Genomic DNA, 25,340 nt, shown 5'->3' with positions numbered 1-25,340 from the left:
ATAATTTTTCTATAAATCTAAAACTTATAAAAGGTCTGTTTTTCAAAAGTTTATTTAAAATAACAGAATGGCAGAATAAACATAAGATTTAGATATATATGAAATTTTTATATTTATGAAAAATATCTCATCAGAAAGTTAGTCTCCTAAGGTTTAACTATTAGTTAAAACTATACATATTTTAGTTCAAATTATTTATCCAAAAGATGAAAAAACCTGAATAACTTTGCTAGAAGAAAATGTCTAAGGCTATTAAATATTTAACTAGTCTTATTCGTCTTTTGATAGGAGTTAATAGTTTCCAAATGCTTTTACTATGGCCTTTGTAAGATCTTACATAATTGGTCCCGAACTAGACTTCTTAACTTCATGCTATACTGCTCTCCTCCTTGTTTTCCCACCAGTTCTTCTGTTCCCAAAACATTGAGTCTCAGGGCTTTCACACTCTCCTTTTGTCTGGTAACTAAGTTATGTTAGGATGTGGTTTGTTACTGTCTAACAAACCACATCCTAAACTTCGTGGCTAAACACATCCCCACTTTATTCAGTCATGATTTGAGTCGGCAGTTGGGGATGGCCTCGCCCAGCATATTTGAGGATGCATGGTCAAAAACAGCCGTGCAGGTCTGGAAATAGTCCTGGCTGTTGGCTGAACCAGGTATTTCTAGCAGGCAACCCTGGGCTTCTTCACACGCTGTAGCAGGGTCCAAGAATGAGTGGAAGCATTTCCTTGATCAAACACAAGTCACACAGCCTGAGACCATTAACATACTCTGTGATTTCAGTGACAACTGTCTGCATCAGAGTTTCAGTTTGTAAATAGAAGAACTCACTGTTACCTTTGGTTAGGGAATATGACTAGTAACTCTTTGCAGAGTACCTTCTCCCCTCAACCCTACTGAAACATAGCCATGTCTGTGATACAACCACAAAAACAATCTAATTTGCTGCTAACAAAAACTGGGGCCAAAAATAAAAATTTTGCAACCAAAAAAAAACAAACAAGAACAACCCAAGTCACAGCACCAGTCCATATTCAAGAACTGGTCTCCACTTCTTGGTGGAAGGAGCAACAATGAATATGTAGCCATTCAGTTTATCAAAGGTACAATGATTTCTGAAATATTTCCAGAGCTATATCTTAGTCAGTGTCCCCTTGAAATATCTCTTCAGAGTCCTTTCCTAACTACTATATTTAAAGGAGCTCCTTACCCTACACCTCCTCCATCCCTCACTATTTCATGACCCTATTTTCTTTTCTTTATATTACCATCATGTTTTCTCACTATTTACTTGTCTGTCTTTTCTATGAAAGTAAGAACTTAATCTGCCTTGTTCACCCACAAGAGCTAAAGGAGTAGGCACTCAAAAATTATTTCTTGAATTAATTGATGAATGGAGAGGAAACAGTTCATTCAAACGAGTGGAATGTAAAAGAAGTGACTATACATTGTCGATGTATATCTTTATTTTTTAACGCCACAATAGGAAAGATGGCTAAGTTTAATAACAATTGAGTAAAGCATTGCCATTAGTAAAAAGTACTTAAGGTAGTAAAAACATGGAAGAAAGATTTCACCTCTTCTGTCCAGACAAAAAAAGAAATATCTACATTTTAAGTTCAAGGTAAAACGCTACCTTAGTCTTTTCCAGATTAATTTAGTGTTCCATAGTCTCCACTGTAAAACATTAAATACCAGTTTAGAAATTAACTATGATCTTCCCAAACACAACAAACCCCTCAAGTGAGTCTCTAGGTTGTCCCATTTGTAAAAGCAAGTTATATAGGGTGAAGCTCAGGGGACTTCTGTTTCCATCCATCACAAAGCAGCAGTAAAAGCAAGATAAACATGTCAGCCCATACAGCCCAGGGACATCCTAGATGTCTGATCACAAAAGTCCCTTCCGGTTCCCAGCATGGACTCTAAGACATGGCTGGACTGTCTGGGTCACACCTGATCTTAATCAATCCTGGAAGGTTGTACTGTAAAGAATTAGCACTTTTTGATACAGTTTACTAAATTTTAACAAGTCAAAGTATTTTTTCAGTTTGTTTTTTTTTTATGAATAACAAGTACTCAAGAGATCATTTTTATTCAGTTTATTTAAATAAGGATAAGGCTACTTAAAATTTTTTACATACAAAAATGTACATTGCAAGGTTAAACTTTCCTGTACTTAAATACAAAACCTGCACAAGCATTTAATAAAAGAGCACACTTAAAAACATTGTGACCATTTTTAGCCTCTAAAAATTACTGAAGTTCCACAGTAAATAGAGGAAGCTCTTACACACATAGGATTTAATCTATTGGCAGTTTTACTTAATGTAAGTTTTAAAAAGATCACCGCTACTGAATGAGTCTCTAATCTTTTAGCATCGGCCCTCAAAACTTAAGTCAACCAAATTATTTCAAATAATTACAATTCTGAAGAATTTTAATACTAGCAAATATATTATGGTCTCATTATGGTATCAAAGTTTTAGTTGAACCATCTTTCTTAAGTGCCTGGTAGCTCTCTAAATCAATAAAGCTATTCTGAGAACTGTACTGCCTTTACATCCATTGGGAAGCAATTTAGTGCCCTGGTGCTGCAGAGTCCTGAGACTTTCCAGACTCCATGCAGCAGTCTGAGTCCTCAGAAGTAAGAAGATTAGGGGTCAGCCTATCTTCCTTCAGGACCAAGCAGTATGACCAAGCAATGTGATTTGCAAACCTAAGACTAATGCTTAGTGTCCGCAAAAAGGAGAAAGGAGAATGGAAGTAAAGAAATTAAAAGTATGTGAAAGGAAGATAATAAAAAGGAAAACAAGGAGCAAAGAGGGAGAAAAAAGAATGAAGACAACCTGCCAAAGGCAGGAATCAGTAAAGTGCCTTTCCCGAGGAGTCACCCACTGGCTCTAATGCTACTCATTTGCCTATCCTGATAAGAATATCTAGCTTTATTAGAATACAGAGTCAGGAGCAACAATAACAACAACCTATATTAGTGGTAAAGGGCATTCTGAAGTTGTATGCCATTCAAATCAAGTCCTGCTAATCTTTTAACACACTAAAGCAAACATTTCAAAACATAAGATTTCCAACATTTCTGCCCCAGATTCCCATCATTCAGCATGCTTTATTATGTGGAGAAAGACATTTCAAGACAAGATGCATCTATACACTTTCAGAAGGCACAGCTCTATAAGATGTTGGTATTATGTAATAATGGTACATGGTTTAGCACTTCTCCACATTTCAAACTCAAAATAGCTCAAAAATATGCTGCTATATGAGCACTGATCCTGAATGTTCATAATATAAACTTCAATTTGAAGCAACAATGTTACACAGTTCAGCTGTTATTACCAACCTACTCTGTAAGTTAAATATACAAATTAAAAATTAATCTTGAGTAACTAAAAGTTTCCACTGACTTAAAATTGTCAAATGGCTAACTCTCTCTTAACTAAGAGAGAAATGCAGGTGGAAACAGAGGGGACAACTGAATATAAAATATAATTTGTCATTCTACCCTAAAATCTGCACTTTCACGATCTCCCTTAACATCTATTTATGTATAAGATCACAGTTGCCCACTGACAATATTACATATTTCAGCCCTGCAGATAACTATGTATTTAAAATCATTAACAAATTTAGGAAACACTTAACAATTTTGTCTTATGTGTACAGATTTGCAGTCTGGAATAAAGGCAGATTGGTTAAAAACTGTAGGTTAAAGTTTTAGTACTTACCTGCAAGGCTGAATTAATTTTTCATAAGGCTATTCAATAGCTGAACTCAAATGCTTGTTTTAACATCAAAAGAGGAATGAGACTCCTCTAAACAATGTTGAAAAAGGCAAACCCCGATCTGAAGATCATGCAAGGGAAAAAGTATAAAGTATCCTTTGTTCTTGGTTAGAAATATACAGCAGAAAAGTTGATGCTACAACTCATAAATATAAAGTAAAGCCTATTTTCTCACAGAATACAATTAGAGTGATACCACTTTAACAAAAATTTAAAAACCAAAAGGCTTTAGGAGATAATCCTGCGTGTGACAGCCCTGTGGGAAGCTGTCTTATTAAACCTATAGGGAGCCCTGTCTAGCAATAGGTACATTTTTCCTATGCTACACTCTGTACTGATGTCCTGACTTCAGCATGTCCCTTACTGCCTACTACAGATAACAGTTATCTACCCCCGCTGTACTTCCTGGATTTTCCTAAGTTCTAGAATTCTCCTCCTCTCTTCCTATTCTCTAAACTTTCTGCCATTGGGTACAACCTCTAACATGATTGCTTCGCCTAAAAATATTTAAATAAGCTTTTTTGAAAAGACACCTGAACTCACAGAGTGAGATCACAGACTGCTCATGAAAGGAGTAGGCAGGACAACTGTGTGACAAGAAAATTTAAAAAGATGGCAAGTGTGAAACTGACTAATCAATTGATAATAAATTTATTCTGTTACCAATGCCAGAGAAAGAGCAATAGCAAGCAGTGACTTCCCTTTTGGTTTTTATGGGAAGAAGCAATGTAAGCACTTAAAGAATAGCAATTCATTTGTACGTTCTGATTAGTCTTCCAGCGGCACTTTAAAAATGCTTTTCTTGGTGAACCCTTGGGGATGAGTTTGGAAATATTTACTAAAATACTGTGATGGACTGTTATATATGTCTGCTTGGGAAAAAAATTAATAAAAATTGTTAATTAGTATAATATGAGGTCTTTTTTTTAACCTCAAATTTCCCCAAAGACTCTGAAAGAAACTAATGGGAATAATTCCTAAAATTAATTGGATGCTTTACACCAGATCTGCAGCTAGTGATTTGACTAGGAACAATACCAATGACTTATATTAAGCCATTAGTTCACAAAGGAATTCTTTCTTATTCAGGGCAGGAAATGAAATAATTTTAAAAGAAGGTTGGAAGAAAGAATGAAAGAAAGAAAAGGAAACACTATATTTTTTAACCTAATTTTAAATTTTTTAAGAAAATTCCACAATTAGAATCTCTGTAAATACTGTCAATAAATGTGAACTTGTGTGAAAAACTACAGTTACAGTTATATTTACATTTTTGGAAACTTTCCTTCATGGCCACGTAACATGTTGTATCTTCCTCTTTGTTTCTGGGGGCTTCAGGTTATTCTGAAAAGACATTGGAAGAAATCACTTTACACTTGCAAAAATGTCAGAAAATAACTAATCACCGAAGTTTATTATTAGTACTATCATGGTACATCACTGCTGCCATCTGGTGGGAATATGTTTAATGAACAGCAGGAGGAAATTTTTAAAAATAAATAATGACTCCCCTGGCTCTCACTTTTCTAGCCTCCTGGTTCTCAACTGTTTGTACATTATATTCTCCCAGGACATTTAAAAACATGCCTAGGCAGGCCTTACCCCAAAATCAATAAGATGAGAATCATGCTGAATAAAGGAGATGGGCTCTAATATCTTTATTTTTGTTAGAAGCTCCTCAGTTGATCCCAATGTGCAGTGAAGAACTGAGAACCAATGCTTCCTCCCTATCCAGCCTATCTCCTCCCTCTTCTTCCCAATCCAAAATTAGAGGGAAATGTTGAGAATACAAAAAGAACGGCGTATTTTTTTTTAAAAAATCACATTTCTGAAAGAAAAAAATTTCCTTTGGTAGAGAAAAGCTGTCAAAGAACCTAAAACTAAAGATTCTCACTTCTTATTGCCATATTTGAAATCTGGGCATTTTCTGACTCTTCTGCAATACCCCTCTTTCTTTACTTCACAAAGGTAGCTGAAATAAGTATGTAGAAAGGGGTATAAATACATGTTTTTTGATCAAACAGACCTGACTTCAAATTCTTTTTTCTTTTTATTACTGGAACCCTAGACAAGTTCAAGTAAATTTTTTAAGCTTCGGTTTCATTACCTGTCAAATGGGAATAACAATGGTGTCCATTTCATAAGGTTGATGAAAGAACTTAGGACCTTTTGAGAATAGCTTTCTTTTTTTTGTAATAGGGTCTATTATTTGAGAATGTTTGAACTACTTTGAGTTTTCATCCCTTTGACATGCAATTAGACGATGATAACATAAAAACACACACACACACACACACACACAAAAATGGTGATTATAAAGCCAAGGTATACTAAAAGAATAAAAACTATAAAATTGCTGGGTATTTAAGGATGAAATCACTTTTCTGAGAGACTAGGGAAGGATCAAACGTATATAAATAATATATACATATATGTATTTTTTTAAAATCTCACAAATTAGACTCTAAATTGTTTAATTGCACCAAATTTGCTAGTATATGGAAATCCAAGCTAGAGATGTTTAAATATAGTAGAGAGCACAACATAACAGACTCCCCTAAATTTCCCCTATCCCTCCAAAGATATATACATTTGAAGGGTAGGGGAGACAAGCAGAAAATCTTAAAAAGATCCCAGTGAGGTGCTGTTTTTTGTGTCTTGTTTTTTTTTTAATTTTTTTCCAGTGAGGTTTTAAGGTTAAGTGCAAATAGACAACTTTAAGGTCAAGTTCCAAAGTGCTACTTAATAAAATTTTGACTGAAGACAAATAACATTCTGAGCCACAATAAAGGGGTATTTCCCTCTTTTAGTTTCAAGTTAAAGGAATCAAATGAGAAAAATCTAAGAAAAATGGCAAAGAGATTCCTTATACATTTTACGCAGAAATAAATTGAGTACACTTTAAAAATATGAGTTTATCTTCACAGATCTTAAAATCCCATGGTTCAAACTCAAAAAGTAATGACAGAAAATTAAAAACAATGATTAAAGAGCTCAAGAACAGCATAAAGCATACCTGACACTTCTGGGGTTGTTAGACCACTTGGGGGGTTCATTCACACCTCTTATTAGTATGGAAACCACCCCCATGCTTACCACAGTCTCTGCTTCTTCTTTAGGAGCGGCTCGCTTTAACTTCACAGGAGTAGTTCCAACAGGGGACAATGGTGGCGACTTCACAGGACCCGAAGGACTTTTCCTATGCGTTAAGTCATGGTTCTGTTTAGTGTCATTATTATTGTGTTCCATTTTATTGTTCATAAGCAAATTGGAAGACAAAATTAGGGATGAAACACTTGAAGAGGAATTTGATAATTTTCGAAAGGCATTACTGGTAAAGCTTGCCTGAGCAGGAGGCTTTAGTCGGTCATTATCTCCATTTTCTGTCTTTTTCACTTTTATGCTCGTGCTTGTTGAACTTCCATCAAACACAATGAGAGGTCTTTTTCTTAACCCATCTACAGCATTACTCCTGAAATCAAAGAGATGTAGTCTTGAAAAATACAATATGGAATGGCAAACCAGTTCACTGGAATTCAAAGTTAAAATATATACCCCACCCCCCAAAAAAACAACCCCAAAAAAAGATTTGATAAAACCAATCTATTATGAGTCTACTGGAAATGATATTTTCTAGGTCCACTCTAAATGAAATTATAATTTTCTAGTGATTTATTTTAAAGGTAAAAATAGTTATGAGAAATTTAAGTTTAGCTTAAAGTATACCAAACTTTCTTGTTTGTTTTGCATGGGCAGGCTCTGGGAACTGAACTGGATCTCTGGCTCTGTATAGTTATTTTTAAAACATCAAACAGCCCTAGCATTTAAAAGAGGATTTCTTAGTATCTAAAAAAAAAAATAATCACCAGCTTTTTGATGGTGTTATCTTGACCATTCATTAGTTATTATTCAGAAAGGATAATGAACCATAAAACTATACCACGACTATCACAGTGGCAGTCTCTAAACAACGAGACAGAACATTCTACTGCATTCATAAAAGGTCTCTAAAGCCAAGGCATTTTCTAAACTAACTGTAACTTTAATATTTGTACAATTTTAATTGTAAAAATTTGGCAAATCTTTAGTTTCTGAAAATTTAATCTCCACTTTTAATCATAAAGTTATACTCTACGCAAAAATTAAATTTGTTCATTATACTTCAAGTTATACAATAATTTATTTTTAAAAATTTAATTAAATATGTGAAACCAGCTTGAAAAGCAAGCTATGTGGAAAAATACTTCAGCTCTGCAATAGAAAATGTAGTCCAAGAACCAGCAGCATCATGATCGCCATGGGAATGCATTAGAAATACAGACTTTGGGGCCCCATCCCAAACTACTGAATCAGAAACCTGTTTTCTAACCAGATCCCCAGGTGACTAGCCAAACTCACAAATTCTTGGGTTACCAGGGAACATCATTTGGTAGAAGATGAAAAAAAATTAAGCTCACTGTATCTACGGCCATTGCAGGAGGGAAGGGGAGTGAAGTGGGAGTAGAGCTCATCGGCTCATGCGAGCCTTCAATCTACAATTCATAGGTACATTAAGGTTTGAGAAGCATTGCACTATGGATTTGGTCCTAGTTCTGTGTGACCTTGGACAAATCACTTTCTCTGTCTCTCTGGTGGAGGGGAGGAGGATGCTCGATGACATGATGATCTTTTAGATTCTGACAACGGTTGCTGTCATTCAAAAATCAAATTGTGGTTTTTAAAAATAAAGTCAAGGCGCATGGGTGGTTCATTGTTAGAATGCTCGCCTTCCAGCTTTCCATGTGGGAAACCTGGGTTTGATTCCTGGACCATGCACCCACCCCCTATAGCCCCCACCCCCCAAAAAAGCCAAAAGACACTTTTCCAAAATGATATGAAAGGACTCATAGGGACTGTCATATGAGTCCTGAAGGAAAGCATCACCAGCACTGAAAGCTTTACTCAGTACAACACACCTGAATGTGTCAATCAAGAAGAATCAACAAAAGTACACTGAAAACTACAGGCAGCACAATCCCCAGATTCCAGAAAAGTTAATACTAACACAGAGCCTGCACCAATATGCAGCCATCAAACTATAATGATGCTAAATCTGAACTGAAAGGTATTCTTGATCAAAGGCCAGAATGTACATGCATTTATTTTCCAAAACACTATAAGCATTGTTCAACTATTCTCACACTTGGAAAGTAACGCCTCTATTTAATTCTGAGTTTTTCTTTGTAACCAGAGATTACAACTACTAATCAACTCAGAACTGCATGTTTCACTAGTGATCATGGCCACACCCCCTATCCTCACCTTCACACTCTGACGTCTACAGCACCTGCTGCACTGCCAATGACAGTATTTTACAGAAGTTCATAAAAAGAAATAAATGACCAATAACACCCATCTGTGATAAAACAGACATAAGAGAAGAAAAGATAACTAGTTCACTTAGGGATCTTGGAATTTTTTTTTCCTCATTAACTAAGGAAACTAAAAAATTTTCCTTGTGGTTTTATGCTTTTATGAAAACTTTTAATACTGCATCTAAAGCTATATGAACGACAGTCTATCCATTTCCTATTTCTCAAAGTCCTTAAAGTCTAACCCGATTCCTCTTTTTCTCACACTTCAGCAAATCATCTCACTATATCCAGACCCCAACCACTTTTTACTACATCACTACTACTGCCTTAGTCAGTCACCACCATCTATTACCTGGACGACTACACAGCCTTTTAATCAGTCTGCTTGCTTTCACCCTTGCACCTGCCTCTGTGCCTCAAATGACTTCTTAAAACAGCAACCAGAGTAATACCACTAAAATGTATGTTAGACTGTGTCATCACTGTCAAAATCCTCCAGGATCTCACACATGAAATACTAGAAGCAAACCTTACAGGGGCAGACAGTTCATAGGTTACCAGGGATAGAGGTGTGGGTCAGAAAGGGAGTTACAATTTAATAAGTGAAGATTTTGTTTGAGGCAATAAAAAGTAGGGGTAATGGATATTGGTGACAGTAGGTTAATACTGTGAATGTAATTACTACTACTCAACTGTAAACCTGAATGTGGTTAAATGGAATATTTTGAGCTATATATTTGTTACCAGAAAAAAGTTAAAAAAAAAAAAAAAGTGTCAATCAACATTTTTGGTGAATGCAGTCCCTTAATAAAATTTTATTTAAAACAACAACCCTCTATAATGGCTTCTCATCTTAAAGAACTCAAGTTCTTACAATGATTTGTAAAACTTAATGTGGTCTAACAAACATTTCCCCATACCCACCAAATCTCTCTCCTACTACTCTCCCTTTGACTCTCTCCACTCTAGTTCTAATGACTTCTTCCATGTTCCTGGTATATAATGGGTACACTCCTGACTCAGAGCCTTGTTCATTTTCCCTGGAATGTAAGTTTTAACTCTCTACTTCCACAAGTATCTCTACTGAAATACATTTCTCAGTGAGGACTTTTCCAGCCACTTTACCTAAAATTGCAATTCTTCTTCCTGTTTTACTTTTCTCCTTAGCATTTATCACTATGTAATATATCACATATTTTACTTATCTTTTTTATTATGTTTCTCCTCACTAATATATGAGCAGGGATTTTTGTTGGTTTTAGTCACTGCTATAGTACAGTACCTGTTGATCAATAGTTGTTGAATATATGATTATTTTACCTAAGTTTACCTGGGCAAACAAGAAAAGCAAAATCGTTTAGTCACAAAAAATAAAATGGAAACTAGAATGACTAAAAAGTACCTTTTTGTCTCATTTTTTATCTCATGTTGTTCTCTTTTCTTTTCCATCATCTTCCCCCATCTATTCTTTGGCAAATCCCTCTGAGGCAATGGTATTGCATGCTGAACATAAAGTTCAGTAAGATCATCTTTGTTTATTTTTACGTCCCTTTCAACAGCTATGTTCTTCTGCGTAAAAGGAAACAAAAATAATTTCAAAACAACATCCTTTATTTTAATAACAAACCAACAACCTAACATGGTAAAACATTACTGTTTTAACAAATTATGAAACCATTTTCACAATCACACACATGCTTAATAGTTCTATAAACCATAGCAAGAAGTGGCATTATAATAAGGTAAGCTCTGCAATTATTAGTTCCATTTTATCTTGAAGACAATGGTCATATATCCTCAGCATGGCAAAGACTGAGACAGCCCACGAATGTTGAACCAACACATGAGGAATGAAGACCATTTCCAGAGCATCATTCTGAACTAAAGGCTAATGAATACAGGGGACTGCCTGGGACAAACAGACAAAAGAAAGCCAGCAGTGCTAACAATGACTATATTCTCCTATAAACCTATCTTGAGTATTACTATTATGATAAGATTAGTGAGCTGGAAGTCTCACCCTGTATATTATTTCCCATGTTCCTCTAACGTAATGCTTCTTAAACTGAAGGTAACCACAAGATTTCAGATAGCCCTGGAGATGGAATCTTCAGTCCTCTTATTGAGGACAATAACAGCACATCATTGGAACCTGCCCCTCATGTTATCTCAGCCCTTTCAAGTAGTTTCCAGTCACTGGCTGAACATCCGTTATGTATTTAGATACAACCTCAGTCTCCCTCATTTTCCAGTTTTCTCTCAGTATCATGAAAAACATGCAGCATAAGGTACAGGAGTAGTTATGGAGATGGGAGTATGGACTTGGGAAGGAAAAAATGAGAATGAAAATGAAATCATACTCTTCATTTAAGAAAGGCTTGAAAACATTTGTGTTTAGTACAACTGACAAAAAAAGAATCTATGTCCTCTGTAAACTTACCCCAATTGCTATATTTCTTTAACATTTAAACACACATATTTAATTTCTCTCATATATTGAGATCATCATTCATTAGGGATTTTCCTCCTGGGCTCACTAGACGGTATGGGGAAGCCCAAGGAATTCTCTTGGACAAGACCCTGGGAGGATTCATAGGCACATTAGTTTCAGAAGCACTGCTCCAAGGAAGAAGTTCTCAAAGTGTGGTCCCTGGACTAGCCACAAAAACTTGTTAAAATGCAAATGCTCAGGCATTTGAGAACTACTGAATCAGAAACTCTGGGGATGGAACCCGGAAATCTGAGTTTTACTATGACATTGGGTGCCTGTTATGGACCTAAAATGTTTTGCGAACCACCGATGTACGGTAACTGTCATCACCAAAATAATCTACTTAGCTGGAGAGCTTGAGGAAATTAGAGAAAGACTGGGTACTGAGGGGGAAAACAACACGGAATACAACTAACAAAGAGAAGGCAAAACATATTACATAAAAATCACAAGGGAACTTGCAATAATTCTCTACCACTTTAAATTTTCTTCTCTCTTATTTTTCGCCTACTATCAGAGGTCACACGAGCTGAAAAAGAGCAGGTACTACACTGAGAACCTGGTGCCCTGAATTCTCTTCCTGGCTGTGCCATTTCCAGATGGTGTGACCTTAAGTCGCTTCACCTCTCTAGACCTCAGTTTCTTCACCTTTAAATGAAATGAAGGTGCGTGAATAGACGACTTCTCGGTTGCCTCTCTGCCAAAACAGTCCACGATTTCTACTTTAAATTTCTGTTCTTCTACCCTCCGTTCCCCGACCCTCTCTTCCTAACCTCTTGCTTACTTCCAGGCCGCGGGGTTCGCCTGGGACTCCTCTTTTCGAGCCACCAAAAACCCAGACAAGTAAGTCTTATTCCCCAGGAGTTCCTGATATTCTAAAAGATGTCTCTTCACAGGATGGAGAGGAACCTGTTTTGTCTGTGTGAAGAGTTGCAGAAACGCGGCGGAGAAGCGACAGCGGCGGGAGCGTCAGCCTGAGGGTTACTTGGGAGGAATTCAGAGCCGAGTACCTCTCACCGGCAGGCCCACCCACCCATTCTCCGCCCCCCCCGGCGCTCCCAACCTGCTCCAGGGTGAGAAGAAGGAACTCCTGGGACAGCAGCTCCGGATGCAACAGCAGCTCCGAATCGGTGCAGCTACGGCCGCCCACGTCCCCCGCCATCGTCGTTGCCAGCAGACCCCAGCTGGCCACCCACAAGGCTCAGCGAAAGAAGCGTCCCGGAAGTGACGTGCACAGGGCGGCGACTGGCGCGTGTCGTCATGCCAGATGCGCCTAGCGTTCCACTGGCCCCGCCTCTCGCGCCCTGGGCGGTGCTGGGAGCTGCGCGTGGAGTTTTCCGGGAAGAGGAACTTAAAGCACGCAGTGAATGGCGTTTAAAGTCCTGTGGGAAGAGAGAAAGAGCGAAATCTCGGATCTGACCACGATTGGTCGCCCTTCCTGTAACTTCAGTGGCATGTGGCGAAGGGGTCCCTTGGGCCGCCGAACGGGAGAGTCAGGAGGGGAGGGGAGACAAATGTTGTCCTAAATACGACTTACCACGTCTGAAATTATCATGTTTCCCTTTCCTTTTTTTTTTTTTTAACCTGTTTAACACTTATCTCTTAATCTTCCTTCAATAAAATATTAAGCCTAATTAAGGCAGGAGACTTTATTCCCTGTAATCACCCGCGCCTCCGACACTTAAGCACTGAAGTTATTTGTTCCTTGATGCTCTGAATTAACCTGTTCACGCGTGAAAGTGATAACCAGCTGAGAAACGCTAGTAATAACAGTCCTTTGTTTATTAGACATTTGCTATATTCCAGGTACTGCATTTTAGATGGATGATCTCATCTACTCCCCATGGCAGTCCTATGAGGGCACTGAATGCCTATTTATCAGAAGAGGAAACAGGCACGGAGAGAATAATTTGTTCAAAATCATGGGATGAGAACGTAGCAAGACTAAAATTCAAGTGCATTGTCTCTGCAGTTACTAGTAACTACAATGAAGTAACAGTTTTCTATTTAAACAGATTGTCATGGGTAACAGTCATCCCTAGAGATAATGCTAAGGAATTTTTTCTACTTGTCTCATCTTTCATGGGAAAGAATATATCCCATCATATTTAAAACCTAAACTTGCAGACATGCTCTAAATGCTCATTGTTTGCATTCTCTGTAATGTGTCATTTTCTACCAAATATGAGTTCTGCATTGTCTACAAAAATATGAATTCTGAAGATGCCAAAAGATAAATCTTGGAGTACTGGGAAATAAGTAAGATGCTAAATCTAAAGGTAAGGTAAATTCAGACTTTTTAATCAGAAAAAAAGACATCACCAGAAGTAAGCACAAAACAAAGAAAGGCAAGAGAAAGCTGAAAGGTGTTTCCAATTTTTCTTAATCCTTTATGTATGCCATACTTCCTTTCTAGAAACTGAATTTCAGAGCTGGGAGGAAACTTAAAAGTAACTCATTTTAGTGCTGAGGAAGCTGATCTTAAAGAGATCAAATGATTAAATGATTTGCCCAAAACTGAGCACAGTGACTTAGAAATAAGCTACAGCAAGTATTTGGATGTCCTAATGGAGTTGTGTTCTCATCACGGAGTTCCATACCCAAAGTCTGATTTGATTTTCATAACAGTAGTGAAATTATTATCCACATTTTCCAGATAAGGAAAAAAGACACTCACTGGGAGGCACATTTTTAGTGGCATCAGCAGCTACCTTGGTGTGAGCCTTGGGCTTGAAAACCAGGCTCTGTTCAAATTTGTTCTGCTGCACTGAAATTCTGGGTAAATTACTTTGTCTCTGAAAATCAGTCCACTCATCGGGAAAGTGCAGTGCTAACACCTTACTTGGAGAATTATCAAAAGAGTAGGGATCATGTAACACATCTGGCAAAGTAGGTACTTAATAACCAACAATTTATTTTAGAAAGTTTTCTGTCATAGGAGGCTATCTAGACAAGTGGAGAAAAAGCAGGTTTTGGAGGGGCCCAGAATTGGATTATCACCCCGGTTTACAGCACTCACCTAGGGCAAATACTTCATCTCTCAGCGCTTTAGCTTCCTCATCTGTGAAATAGAAATTATAATGTCCACCTCACAGTGTTGTAAGAATTGGACCCAAAATATGTAAAGTGCCTGCCCTGCTGCCTGTTGACTGTCATCAAAGGAGACAGGTGACTGGCAGGATGGTGGTGTAGGAGAGGAAAAAAAGTAAGAGTCTGAAAATGTGGTAAAGAAGATTCTCTCTGTGCCCTTTATCCCTCTGGTTTTCTGGACCAATCACCTAACCTGAAACTTCAAGCTCTTCATCACAAAAATGTTTTGCCACAGGTAAGATCAAAGCTTTTTTTTTTCCCTCCAAGTACTTCCCAGCTTTAAAGAAATAAAGATTATTCTAAGTGCTTCTGAGGCAAATTTCTCAGGAGTGTCCCCTTAAGCAACAAATTAATTAATTAATTTAAAATAGAGGTTGAAGGGAGAAGGAACTAGAATAAGATGGACACTCTTGTCTCCTGAAGGAGAGTGGAGAAGAGACTAACGGCCCTGTCCTTCCTGGGCAGAGCCTTGAGGAGTGGGTCCGTGGGAAATTTCCAGTCTGCTGACTGTAGTTTAGTCAAGGCTTATTGCTTCAAAGTATGTCTAGGCAGAAAGGATGCCTCACAGATTTCTGCTATGCCTGCCTGGTACAGAAGCCACAGACATTCCCCAACACTCCACAGGGTAATCATGATGATTAGAGGGGCTCGTCAGTACTGAAACCAAAAGATTGAAAAACCAAACACCAGACTGGATAAAGAAGCTTTCAAAATTTCCGTCTGAACAGGTGACCTGAGAACCTGATATCTCATCTTTACTCCTCATTCTGGCACTACAGAAATTGCCCTGCCCTAGACGCAGCCCGAGGAAATGGGGAGGATCTCATAGTAATAAGATTAGTTATTGCAGCTGAATAGGGGCTTCAAATGGAAATAAAGTTGAGTGAGAGGGGAAAAAAATTGTTATACATTTGAGTCTGTAGACTAAAGTTTATTCCTGCTACAGCATTATTAACGAGTAACATTTAGAAATCATAAGACACTTAAAACTTTAAGTGTTATGAAAATTTTTACATAAAGAGTAATGTAAAAAAAATCAAAGAGATTTTATTCATTACCATTTTCTTTTTGGTACTTTTACTTAGTAAGAACAATGTGAAGAGAACTCGGCAAATACTGCCCTCTGTTGCATGATAACCTCATTAGGTTGTAAGTTCCTTTAGGAAAGGGATCATATGTTACCCTGTTTATCTATCTATCTAATAGAAAAGTTGTGGTTTATAGAACAATCATGCATAAAATACAAAATTCCCATATACCACCCTGCCACCAACACCTTGCATTGGTATGAACTATGCATATGGAACATATGTTACAATTGATGATAGCACATTTTTATATTTGTACTGCATACATTACCCTTTTTTTACAAAGAAAATATTTTTATTTGTATATCAAAGACTAAGAAAAGATGACGTAAGGTTAACAGAGTTGATGTCAAGACAAATAAAATGTCTTATTTAGATTTTAAAGCTACAGATGATTCTGATTGAATCTTAAGTACTTTCTGTTCAGGTGAGTTTCAGTTATGATTTTCTTTCATTAATCTTCATTATCTCTCATTTCTTTTCTTTTTTTTTTTTTTCCTGGACTAGTAATTGCTGAGCTGGTGCATGCCTCCTCCTCAGAAAGTGGTTCTTCCTTAATGTGCATCTTTCTATTCTTTTTTTCCTTCTTCTTCACAGAGGTGTTTTCTACCACTAGCATTTCTTCTTCCTTTTCTTCAACTTTGATCTTTGCTTTCCTTTCAGTAGTTTCCTCATCTATGTCTACCCGCTTTATCTTGCATTGTTACGAACAGGTTGGCAGTGTAGGGTCACCAGAAGGGTCCTAAGTTTTCACTTCACTTTTATGTTCATACGTCTCTGTTTTGCTAATGCCTTTCCTGTTCCACTTATTTTACTTATCCCTCTATTTTCCAGGGTCCTCAACCTGGCCTCTCATTTGACTCTGTTCTCAGCTGTCATTGCAGAACTAGAGTCCTCACCCAAAGCATCATAATTGATAGCTGTTCTAGTTTGCTAGCTGCCGGAATGCAACACACCAGAGATGGATTGGCTTTTAATAAAAGGGGATTTATTTTGTTGGTTCTTCAGAGGAAAGGCAGCTAACTTTCCACTGAGGTTCTTTCTTACGTGGAAAGCACAGGATGGTCTCTGCTGGTCTTCTCTCCAGGCCCCTGGGTTCCAACAACTTTCCCCAGGGTGACTTCTTTCTGTATCTCCAAAGGCCTGGGCTGAGCTGCAAGTGCTGAGATGAGGAATGCGAGCTGCTTAGCAGTGCTACGTTGCAATCTCTCATTTAAGCACCAGCCAATTAAGTCAAACATCACTCATTGCAGCAGACACGCCTCCTAGCTGACTGCAGATGTAATTGGCAACAGATGAGGTTCACATACCGTTGGCTTATGTCCGCAGCAACAAGACTAGGTATGCTCACCTGGCCAAGTTGACAACTGAATCTAACTAACACAATAGCCAAAACAGTTTTGGCTGCCAGCATTCAAGAAATCTTTCCTTTGTCTTTGGGACTTGTCTGTCCTATAAGTGAAGCATGATAAATGAGACCATACTTATGAGTATCCTGTCTAGACATGAGGGCTCTGAAGAGTGCCTTTTCTGTTCCAAGAGTCTGAACTGTAGCAGTTGCATGCTACGCCAAATTCAAAAGGGAACCTGCGCGAGCAATTAGCCGTGTTCCAACTAATTCCCCAACCACGGCTGTAACACTGGGTGCAATGGCCACCATTCAGTTGGGTAGATATTCGCAGACCTGGGTTCTATATTCTGAGACTTCAATCACCTGGGTACAGAGATGCAGAATATCGCAAATATGTTCTTCTGAAACTTCTGTTCTCATAGATCTCTCTGAAGCTGCTTTCACTTCTGCTTCCGTATCTTCTGGTAGTAACTCAGAAAGTTCAGAGGCACAGTTCTTCCTATCACCAACTTTCTGCAAACACTTGCAATGTGTCAAACTGCCAGAAATTATTTTTCCTAGTTCAGGAAAATACCAGCCCTGTCATTCCCTACACCACATAATTGTGGTTGTTCAGTTCTTTATCCAAGTCATCTAACAAGGAAATCGCCTGATAGAAAAACTATCATAGTCTTTCTTGATTTGATTTCTTGATATCAAGAAAAACTACGGGCCAATCCAAGACACATAGTTGTCATTTCATGTGGTTCTACCCCAGGGATCAATTCATCCTTCAGTGAACAGATTCCTCTCATAAGATCATTAACAACGGGGCTATGGATGAAACTGAGATTCAGCTTTATTTATGACTCCTCCTAGTATAGTATCAGCTACCGCCAGAGGTTCGTGGGCTTCTTTTACTGTTTTTTCAGGACTTTCTTTAACTATATATTGATTTTTTTTTTTTTTACCCTGCATGGGCAGGCACCGGGAATTGAACCCAGGTCTCTGGCATGGCAGGCGAGAACTCTGCCTGCTGAACCACCGTGGCCCGCCCTCTGCACATTGATTTTGCCTTCCATCAGAGCTGTGATTGCTGCTAATGCTTCTGCTGTATCCTGAAATTTCTCACAATGTTCTAGCTTTACTATTTTATTTGCTCTCTCTGGAGTTTCTAATTCTTTCCACAGACTATCAACCTCTTGAAGTTTCTTCTCATTCAGAAAGTAAACCAGTCTCGTCTTCTCATCTCTTTCCCTTCCTTTGCCAGTTCAACACCGGCATTTCCTCCACTCCTGCAAGAGCTCAATCTACCACCTACATACATTACTTTTTAATCACCCACCTGATCACTAGCATGTGCAGTACTTGCACTTAGGTAACCAATAAATGTCCGTTGAAGAAATGAATCATGAACAAAATGTATACTGAGGGCTTCAGGTTCTGTAGTGTAATATTTAAGATGTTTATGTTACAAATGCTTTGTCATCAGTCGCCAGAATATCTGAGCTTTTAGTGATGGATGGAGGTGGTGGCAGCACAACATTATGAACGTAATTAACACCACTGAGTTGTAAATTTCAAAGTGGTTAAAATGGGGAATGTTATGCTGTGTAGGTGTTGCCTTACTAAAAATCAGTATATATGAGCATAAATAAAATTAACAAGCTTCAAAGTCACTTTAACAGTTTAAAAATACTTCATATTTTGGACCCGTTTATCTGTCAATTTAGGGCCACAATTCTGCTTTGAGTTTCAAATAACTCTTTTCAATGCCATCCTAATAATTAATTGTTCTATTTTTTATTATTGTAATTTTTTCATTTCTTTTACAAGCAGATCATAATATATTTATGTGTTTAAATTGCTGATTTTTTTGTAAAATCCATCTCAAAGGGCACCTCTTTCATGAGCTCCTTGAAAACAACAGGGCCTGGCACATAGTATGAGAACATTAAACATGTGCTGCATACGAATGTATTTCTCAATTCTCCCTTTTTCTCTTTTTTGAAAATATATATTTTAATTCCTGGATTGTTTAAAGTGGAATATAATGGTTGTTCCATAAACATTCCATCACAAGAACTTACTTTTATTCAATAATCGCTGTGTTGTTGAATTCTGGGTTCTTACTCTTGCTCTGTTTCTTACTGGTTTGGGATTTGGGGCAAGTCATTCACCTCTCAGCCTCAGTCAACTCATCTGGAAAATGGGGCGATTAATAGTTCCTACTTCTTAAGAGTACGGTGAGGCTTAAATGAGATCATCAATGTAAAGCCCTTAGGCCAATGTCTGGAATCAGTAAATATCACCTTTGCAATTAGTCTTGTTACCAGACAAAGGTGGTACATTCTCGCCCATGTGCTCAAATGACCAATTCCTGAGACACAGAGGTTTCAAAGAGAGAAAGAGTTCATTTTTCTAGGCGTGAAGCAGAAGATCAGATGGCCTGTCGGCCCAAAAATCTGTCTCGCCGAACTGCAGTAATTCTGACAGTTTTATAGCATTAAAAGGTGGGCAGGTTTTAGGATAATGAGCACAGTGGCCCCGGATGATGTAATTAGAGGTGATCCAATTTCTGAACATGTGCAGATTGATTACAAGTTTAGTTACAGAACATAAGAAAACAGTGCCCTTGCTATGATGATGGGCATGAGTTTTAGCATGATAATGAGGTCTAGGTGATTTGTAGGTTAAAGTCTAAGGTACTGCACTTGTCAAGTGGGCTCATTTTGGTTAGACCCATCTCGGTTTTCAAGATAACTTTGAACTTGGGGTGGGTTAGTTCTGGACTGACACAGGACCCTTCTTTAACAAATTTAGGGGCTGTCTTTAGTGATTACAAGACCCTAGAGTTGAAAAACTGAAAAATGGGTACAAGTGAAGGATAGTCACAAGATTTTTACAATTGCAATGGCACAAAATAAAGGCTATACAATCATTATCAGAGATCAAGGCAGCTGGATCACACTTCAAAGATTTCAGGTATTTACCTCTGTCTACTTCTACATAACAGAAAGTAAAAGGACTGCATAACGATTCAGCAATCAAAATCATCCCTTAAATCCTAATTTCTCCATCAGTCTTTTGCAGCCCTCAGTGCAATAGGCAAATAAAATGGAAAATGTGCAAATGTGGATTGCAGACCCAGGTGGAGCAGTGATTAGCTAATGAGATTTGACAAGACATGCATTTTCTGTAGGTCTCTGTAAAATGAGGAAGCTGGACAAAATTCCTCTGATGCTTCCCTGCTCTCTGGCTCCCCTGGCTGTCAGCTTGCCCTTGAAACTCAACTCTCCACTCCGTGGGAAACCTGCCCCGCACCTGGCCCTGGTTTCACTGGGCCCTTCTGAAGCATTATGTGTGGGTCCAGTACGGGTCAGGGCCCGAAGGCGCAGGAGGGAAGGGAGGACAGGACAGAGCACACGGAGATAAGTACTAGCGGTTTTTCATTTTCATTAACTTTTTTTGGAACGCATTCATTTTTTCCCCTTTGAAACGCCCCAGAATAGAATCTGCTTCGTGGCTTGAGATGACATCTTTGTTTTAAAGTCCTCTAGCTATTTTTCCTGATGAAGCTGAGGCCACAGGTGACTGGTGCACGCTAAAAGCCAGGGAAGATCATTGAGAAATTACGACTTTTTTTAAGCAGTAATGATTGAGCACTGACAACTCTGGGGGTGAAGGTTCTATATTTCTTTCATTATGAAATTGAATTTTAACTATATATCAAAGAAAGGCTCACGGATCTTAGGAACCTAGGATTCTTCCTGTGTCTTGACCCAAATGAATAGTTACTGATAAACTACTGAAGGACTTTCCCAAGAGGAGGGGGGAAATATCCTCCGACTCCCTTCTTGAATAAGTAGATCACGCAAATATACCAGCTCCCGCTAGGCCATTCCATTCAATCCCCGGCCCCGGACGGCTGAGGCCGGCGGGGGTGCAGGGATGGGGTGCTCCTGCCCAACAGTGCATTTCACTCCTGTAGGAAGCACCACCGGTAGGCAGCTTCCCAGGCCCACGACGCCGTCAGGGGCAGCGGCAGAGCCAGCCGCAGGTCCTCCGTCCGTCCATCATCCATCCATGCATCCGCTATGTCCCGGGCGCTCAGGCCTGCTCCGCACCATGCCGGCGTGAGGAATAGAGGCCAAGGAATCTGCAAGGCCAGTGTTTTCCGAAGCTCTCCATTCCAGCGCGGGGGGAGGGGGCGCGGAAAACACTTCCACGACAGCCCCCACGTCCACGGGGAGCACTCGCGTGAATGAACTCCTCTCACCCCCGGAACCCCCACGCGGCGGGAACCAAAGCCCGGGCCGGAAGGGGTGGCCTCTCCCCGGGCGCCGCGCGACCAGGGCAGCAGGGACCCGCCCGCGCCCGGCCGGGGGACGGCTGCGCGCGGCGGCTGCGCGGCGGGGCGAGGCCTGGGCGGCCGTGGCGGAGGCGAGGCCCAGGCAGGCGCGGGGCCCTCCCGCCTCCCGTCCTCCCGCCCGCGCCGGGCGGCGGCCCCACGTGACGGGAAGCGGCGGCGGCGGGGCCGGAGGAGCCCGGGGAGCCGCGGCCGGGCGAGCCAGAGCCCCAGGCCGCAGGGCGGCGGCGGGGCGGGTGAGTGGCGGCGCGTCGGGGAGCGTGCGGGGTCGGGGAGGAGGGGGGCTAGGAGGCGAGGGAGCTAGCGGGTGTGTCCGCGTGGGCGCAGGTGTGTGTGCCGGGGCAGGTGTGTGTGCCGGGGCAGGTGTGCATCCCGCGGAGGGGGAGCTGTGCGTGCGGCGGGTGTCACGGGAGGGGGGGGGCAGGAATGCACGTGCATGTGGGGGCGGCTCTGCAGGCAGGGGTACAGTCTCGGGGGTCCGGTACTGGGGGTGAGCAAGTGTGTACGTTGTGTGTGAGGAGGGACTGGGTGTGTGTGTCTAGGACAGCGGAAGACCTGAGAGACTTAGTGCTTGCTTGATTTGGTGTGTAGACTTTTTGGTTTTCTGGAAGGGAGGGGCCAAGAAGAACCCCCGCGCGCCTTCCCGGGGTGGCTTGAGCGCTGTCATTGATGTTTCCTGGTGCTTCCTCAAACTGGGGAGTCTTACTCGGCCAGAATCACTGCCCTGAAGAATTGGGGGGCCTGGGCAGGACCATGTTGGAGAGAGGAAGGGGACCCATGTGGGGTTCCAGGCAGCTTTCTTTAGCACCAGGGCAAGGGTGCTAGCCCCTTTCCCCCCCATGGGATTCTCCCTTTACTTACCTCCCTGTGTTAATGTGGAGATGACTTGAACAACAGGCTGTGAACTGTTCCTGCTATTGCTTTCTTCCAACGTGCTGTTGGGTCACCTTCACGAAGTTCTGCGCCCTGGGCAGCTCTGGGGGACCTGTGGAGTTTGCTGGACATGGGAGTTCCTTCAGGGTCTCTTAATGCAGATAGACTGCTTGGGTGCTGGGGTCAAACTGGTCCTGGCAGGGATAAGTTGCTGATAAAGGTTTGTGGGGCCACCTCCCCCAGCCTTCTCCTTGGAAAGAGAGACAGGAGCTGGTGTACTAGTGGGGGCACCCTCAAGCCTTGAGAGCCACACTGCCAGGATGACCTCTCTGCAACTGGAGCTGGCTTATCTGAAGTCAGAACTAAGGACTGTGGGTGGGCCGGGTGGTATCTGGCCAGCCTCATCTCACAGAAGGGGCCACCCCTCTGTGCCACCCTGGGTTTGCAGTGAAAGGCCTGAGGTCCTGGAACCAGCAAGAGACCAGAATGCCTGGGAATCTGGCTACAACTCAACCTTCATAGGCCCTATCTATCTATCACTGGGAGTCAGGGCCCCAGGGTGATATATGAGCCTAGGGCTTTGGATTCCAATTCTACCCCTGCCACTTACTAACTGAAACCTCGGGCAATTTACTTGACATTCTGAGTCTCAGTGTTCTTAATCAAAGTAGGGATAATCTTCAAAAAGCTACATGCATATTTTTATAATTTTTAATTAAGAAAAATAACGTGTATTCAAAAAAGCAGTACATTTCCAGGTATATTTTAACAAGTAGTTGTACAAGAGATTTTACAGTTTGGTATGTGTTACACTTTCATGATTTTCCATTTTTCTTCTAGTTGTTCCAAAACACTGGAGACCAAAATAAATATCAATATATTGATTCAGCAATCATATTCATTTGTTAAATCCTATCTTCTCTATTATACTCTTCCTTCTCTCTTTTTTTGTGAAAAATAATATATGTACAAAAAAGCAATACATTTCAAAGTACCTTTCAACAATTAGTTGTAAAACAGATTTTAGAGGTTGGTGTGGGTTACAGTTTCACAATTTTAGATTTTTATCTCTAGCTGCTCTAAGGTACTGGAGACTAAAAGAAATAGTAGTATACTAATTTGCACTCATACTCGTTTATTAAACCCGACCTTCTCTGTATAACTCCACCATCACCTTTGATCTTTCTCTCACTTTTTAGGGATATTTGGGCTATGCCCATTCTACCTTTCTCATGTTGCAAGGGGCTGTTGATAATATGGAAAGGAGGATGGAACTAGTTGATGTTCTGGAAAGGCTGGTCCCTCTGCTTTTCAGGACATATCTCGTCCAGGGATGCATCTGGAGGTTGTAGGTTTTGGAAAGTTACCCTAGTGCATGGAACTTTTGTAGAGTCTTATATAATGCTCTAGGTATTTAGGATTGGCTGGAATGGTTTTGGTTGGGGTTTGGCAGATTATAATAGTAGCAATGTCTAACTGAAGCTTGCATAAGAGTGACCTCCAGAGTAGCCTCTTAACTCTATTCGACCTCTCTCAGCCACTGATACCTTATTTGTTACTCTTCTTTTCCCCTTTTGGTCAGGAAGGTATTGTTAATCCCAGGGCCAGACTCATCCCTGGGAGTCATCTCCCATGCTGTGTTCACCCCTGGGTATCATATCCTCCATAGTGGAGAGAGCAATGGTTTCATTTGCAGAGGCGAGCTTAGAAAGAGAGAGAGGCCACATCTGAGCAACAAAAGAGGTCCTCCCGAAGTGACTCTAAGACATATCTATAGGTAGGCTAAGCATTTCTGCTACCTACATAAGCTTCACAAACAGCAAACCTCAAGATCAAGGGCCTGGCCTATTGATTTGGGTGTCCCTAATGTTTGACACAGTGTCCGCCATTTCCCTGGTGGTAAAGTTTAATAGTTCCATGTTTTACCTTCCATCCCACAGGGGACTTTGCCAATACTTTTGTTTTTGTTTTTGTTTTTATTTTTTCTTTTATCTTTCTTATTATTTTTTGTTTGTTTTTGCCAATACTTTTTCATTATCAGCTTAATATACTCTGGGATGCACCCAGGCGTTACATTAAACTCTACGGGATTAAAGACCCTCATTCTTATTCTGGACTCCCTTGTTTGTGTGGTTTAAGTGATCTATCCAAACAGTTTGGCTTAGATTATGTGCTACTGAACATATAAGTTCTGGACAAAATAAGCCTTTTCTTCATCTCAAAGGTCTCTGGCTGTGTGGGCTCTTGTAATTCTGGCTCTCTTGTGGCTCTAAAATGGGATCTCTCCAAAGTGTTTCCACTTTTAAAGGATTCCAGTAAACCAGTCAAGACCCACCTGGAATGGGTGGGGTCACATCTCCCTCTATTGAAAAGTTAGTACCCACAATTGGGTGAGTCACATCTCTGTGGAGATAATAGAATCAGGTTTTCAACATATATTATTGAATAGAGATTAAAAGAAAGGGTTGCTCCCACAAATTTGGATCAGGATTAAAACATGGCTTTTCTAGAGCACATAATCCTTTCAAACCAGCATACCCAGTACGAGTAGTTACCTATAGGTATACATCATTGTAATATCAAGTTAGATGTTAGGCTTTAGCTGCCTTTTTTCCCTCCTGTTTTAGGTGCCCTTACAGGACATTAAAACAAGTTTATTGTCTTATGCTATCTGTGTCAGTTGAGTACAGAAGATAACATGGTTGTCCAGTGGTGTCCTATTATTCAAAAGAGGGAAAGTTGTCTTTGGTATGAGTCAATGCATTTGTGGTTGCTTCCTGACAAGTTTCAAGATGAGTACATAAGACGGATGGCTGTGAGATCTTAGAAGAACATGGGGATAGCATGGGGTACAGTTCAGTGGGAACAATTTATGTCACATGAATTGTATATCTGCTTTTGATAGGATTAGCAGGTTGACGGAGAAATGTGCAAACATGTTATTCT

General features: G+C 40.1%; 2 protein-coding genes and 1 pseudogene across 2 annotated transcripts in view; 1 reads left to right on the top strand and 2 right to left on the bottom strand.

The window, feature by feature from the left end:
- Window positions 1-123: 123 nt before the first annotated feature.
- Window positions 124-12,864, bottom strand: C17H2orf49 (chromosome 17 C2orf49 homolog). Its single transcript, XM_077134920.1, has 4 exons — window positions 12,708-12,864; window positions 10,556-10,722; window positions 6,896-7,271; window positions 124-5,143 (listed from the first exon to the last, which is right to left on the bottom strand). The coding sequence occupies exons 1-4, from the start codon at window positions 12,804-12,806 to the stop codon at window positions 5,087-5,089; spliced, it is 699 nt and encodes a 232-aa protein (XP_076991035.1). The 5' UTR covers window positions 12,807-12,864; the 3' UTR covers window positions 124-5,086.
- A 3,412-nt stretch (window positions 12,865-16,276) lies between these two features.
- LOC143661229 (nucleolar protein 58-like) lies at window positions 16,277-19,513 on the bottom strand (annotated as a pseudogene).
- Window positions 19,514-21,695: 2,182 nt separating this feature from the next.
- TGFBRAP1 (transforming growth factor beta receptor associated protein 1) overlaps window positions 21,696-25,340 on the top strand; it is a 65,284-nt gene continuing 61,639 nt past the window's right edge. Inside the window, exon 1 of the mRNA XM_077134919.1 lies at window positions 21,696-21,757. The gene's annotated coding sequence lies outside the window, so the exon portion shown is untranslated. The remainder of the gene's footprint in view (window positions 21,758-25,340) is intronic.

The sequence above is a fragment of the Tamandua tetradactyla genome, chromosome 17, assembly GCF_023851605.1.
Source record: "Tamandua tetradactyla isolate mTamTet1 chromosome 17, mTamTet1.pri, whole genome shotgun sequence".
Taxonomy (NCBI): domain Eukaryota; kingdom Metazoa; phylum Chordata; class Mammalia; order Pilosa; family Myrmecophagidae; genus Tamandua; species Tamandua tetradactyla.
Note: the sequence above shows the minus strand (reverse complement) of the source record. Positions and strands in the feature narration are given on the sequence as shown.

Coding starts and splice junctions, on each gene's coding strand:
- C17H2orf49 (XM_077134920.1), bottom strand. CDS start 12,806: ATGGCGGGGGACGTGGGCGGCCGTAGCTGCACCGATTCGGAGCTGCTG. Junction 10,723..12,707: donor TTCTTCTCACCCTGGAGCAG/GTTGGGAGCGCC, acceptor CCTTTTACGCAG/AAGAACATAGCTGTTGAAAG. Junction 5,144..6,895: donor AAGAAGAAGCAGAGACTGTG/GTAAGCATGGGG, acceptor ATGTCTTTTCAG/AATAACCTGAAGCCCCCAGA.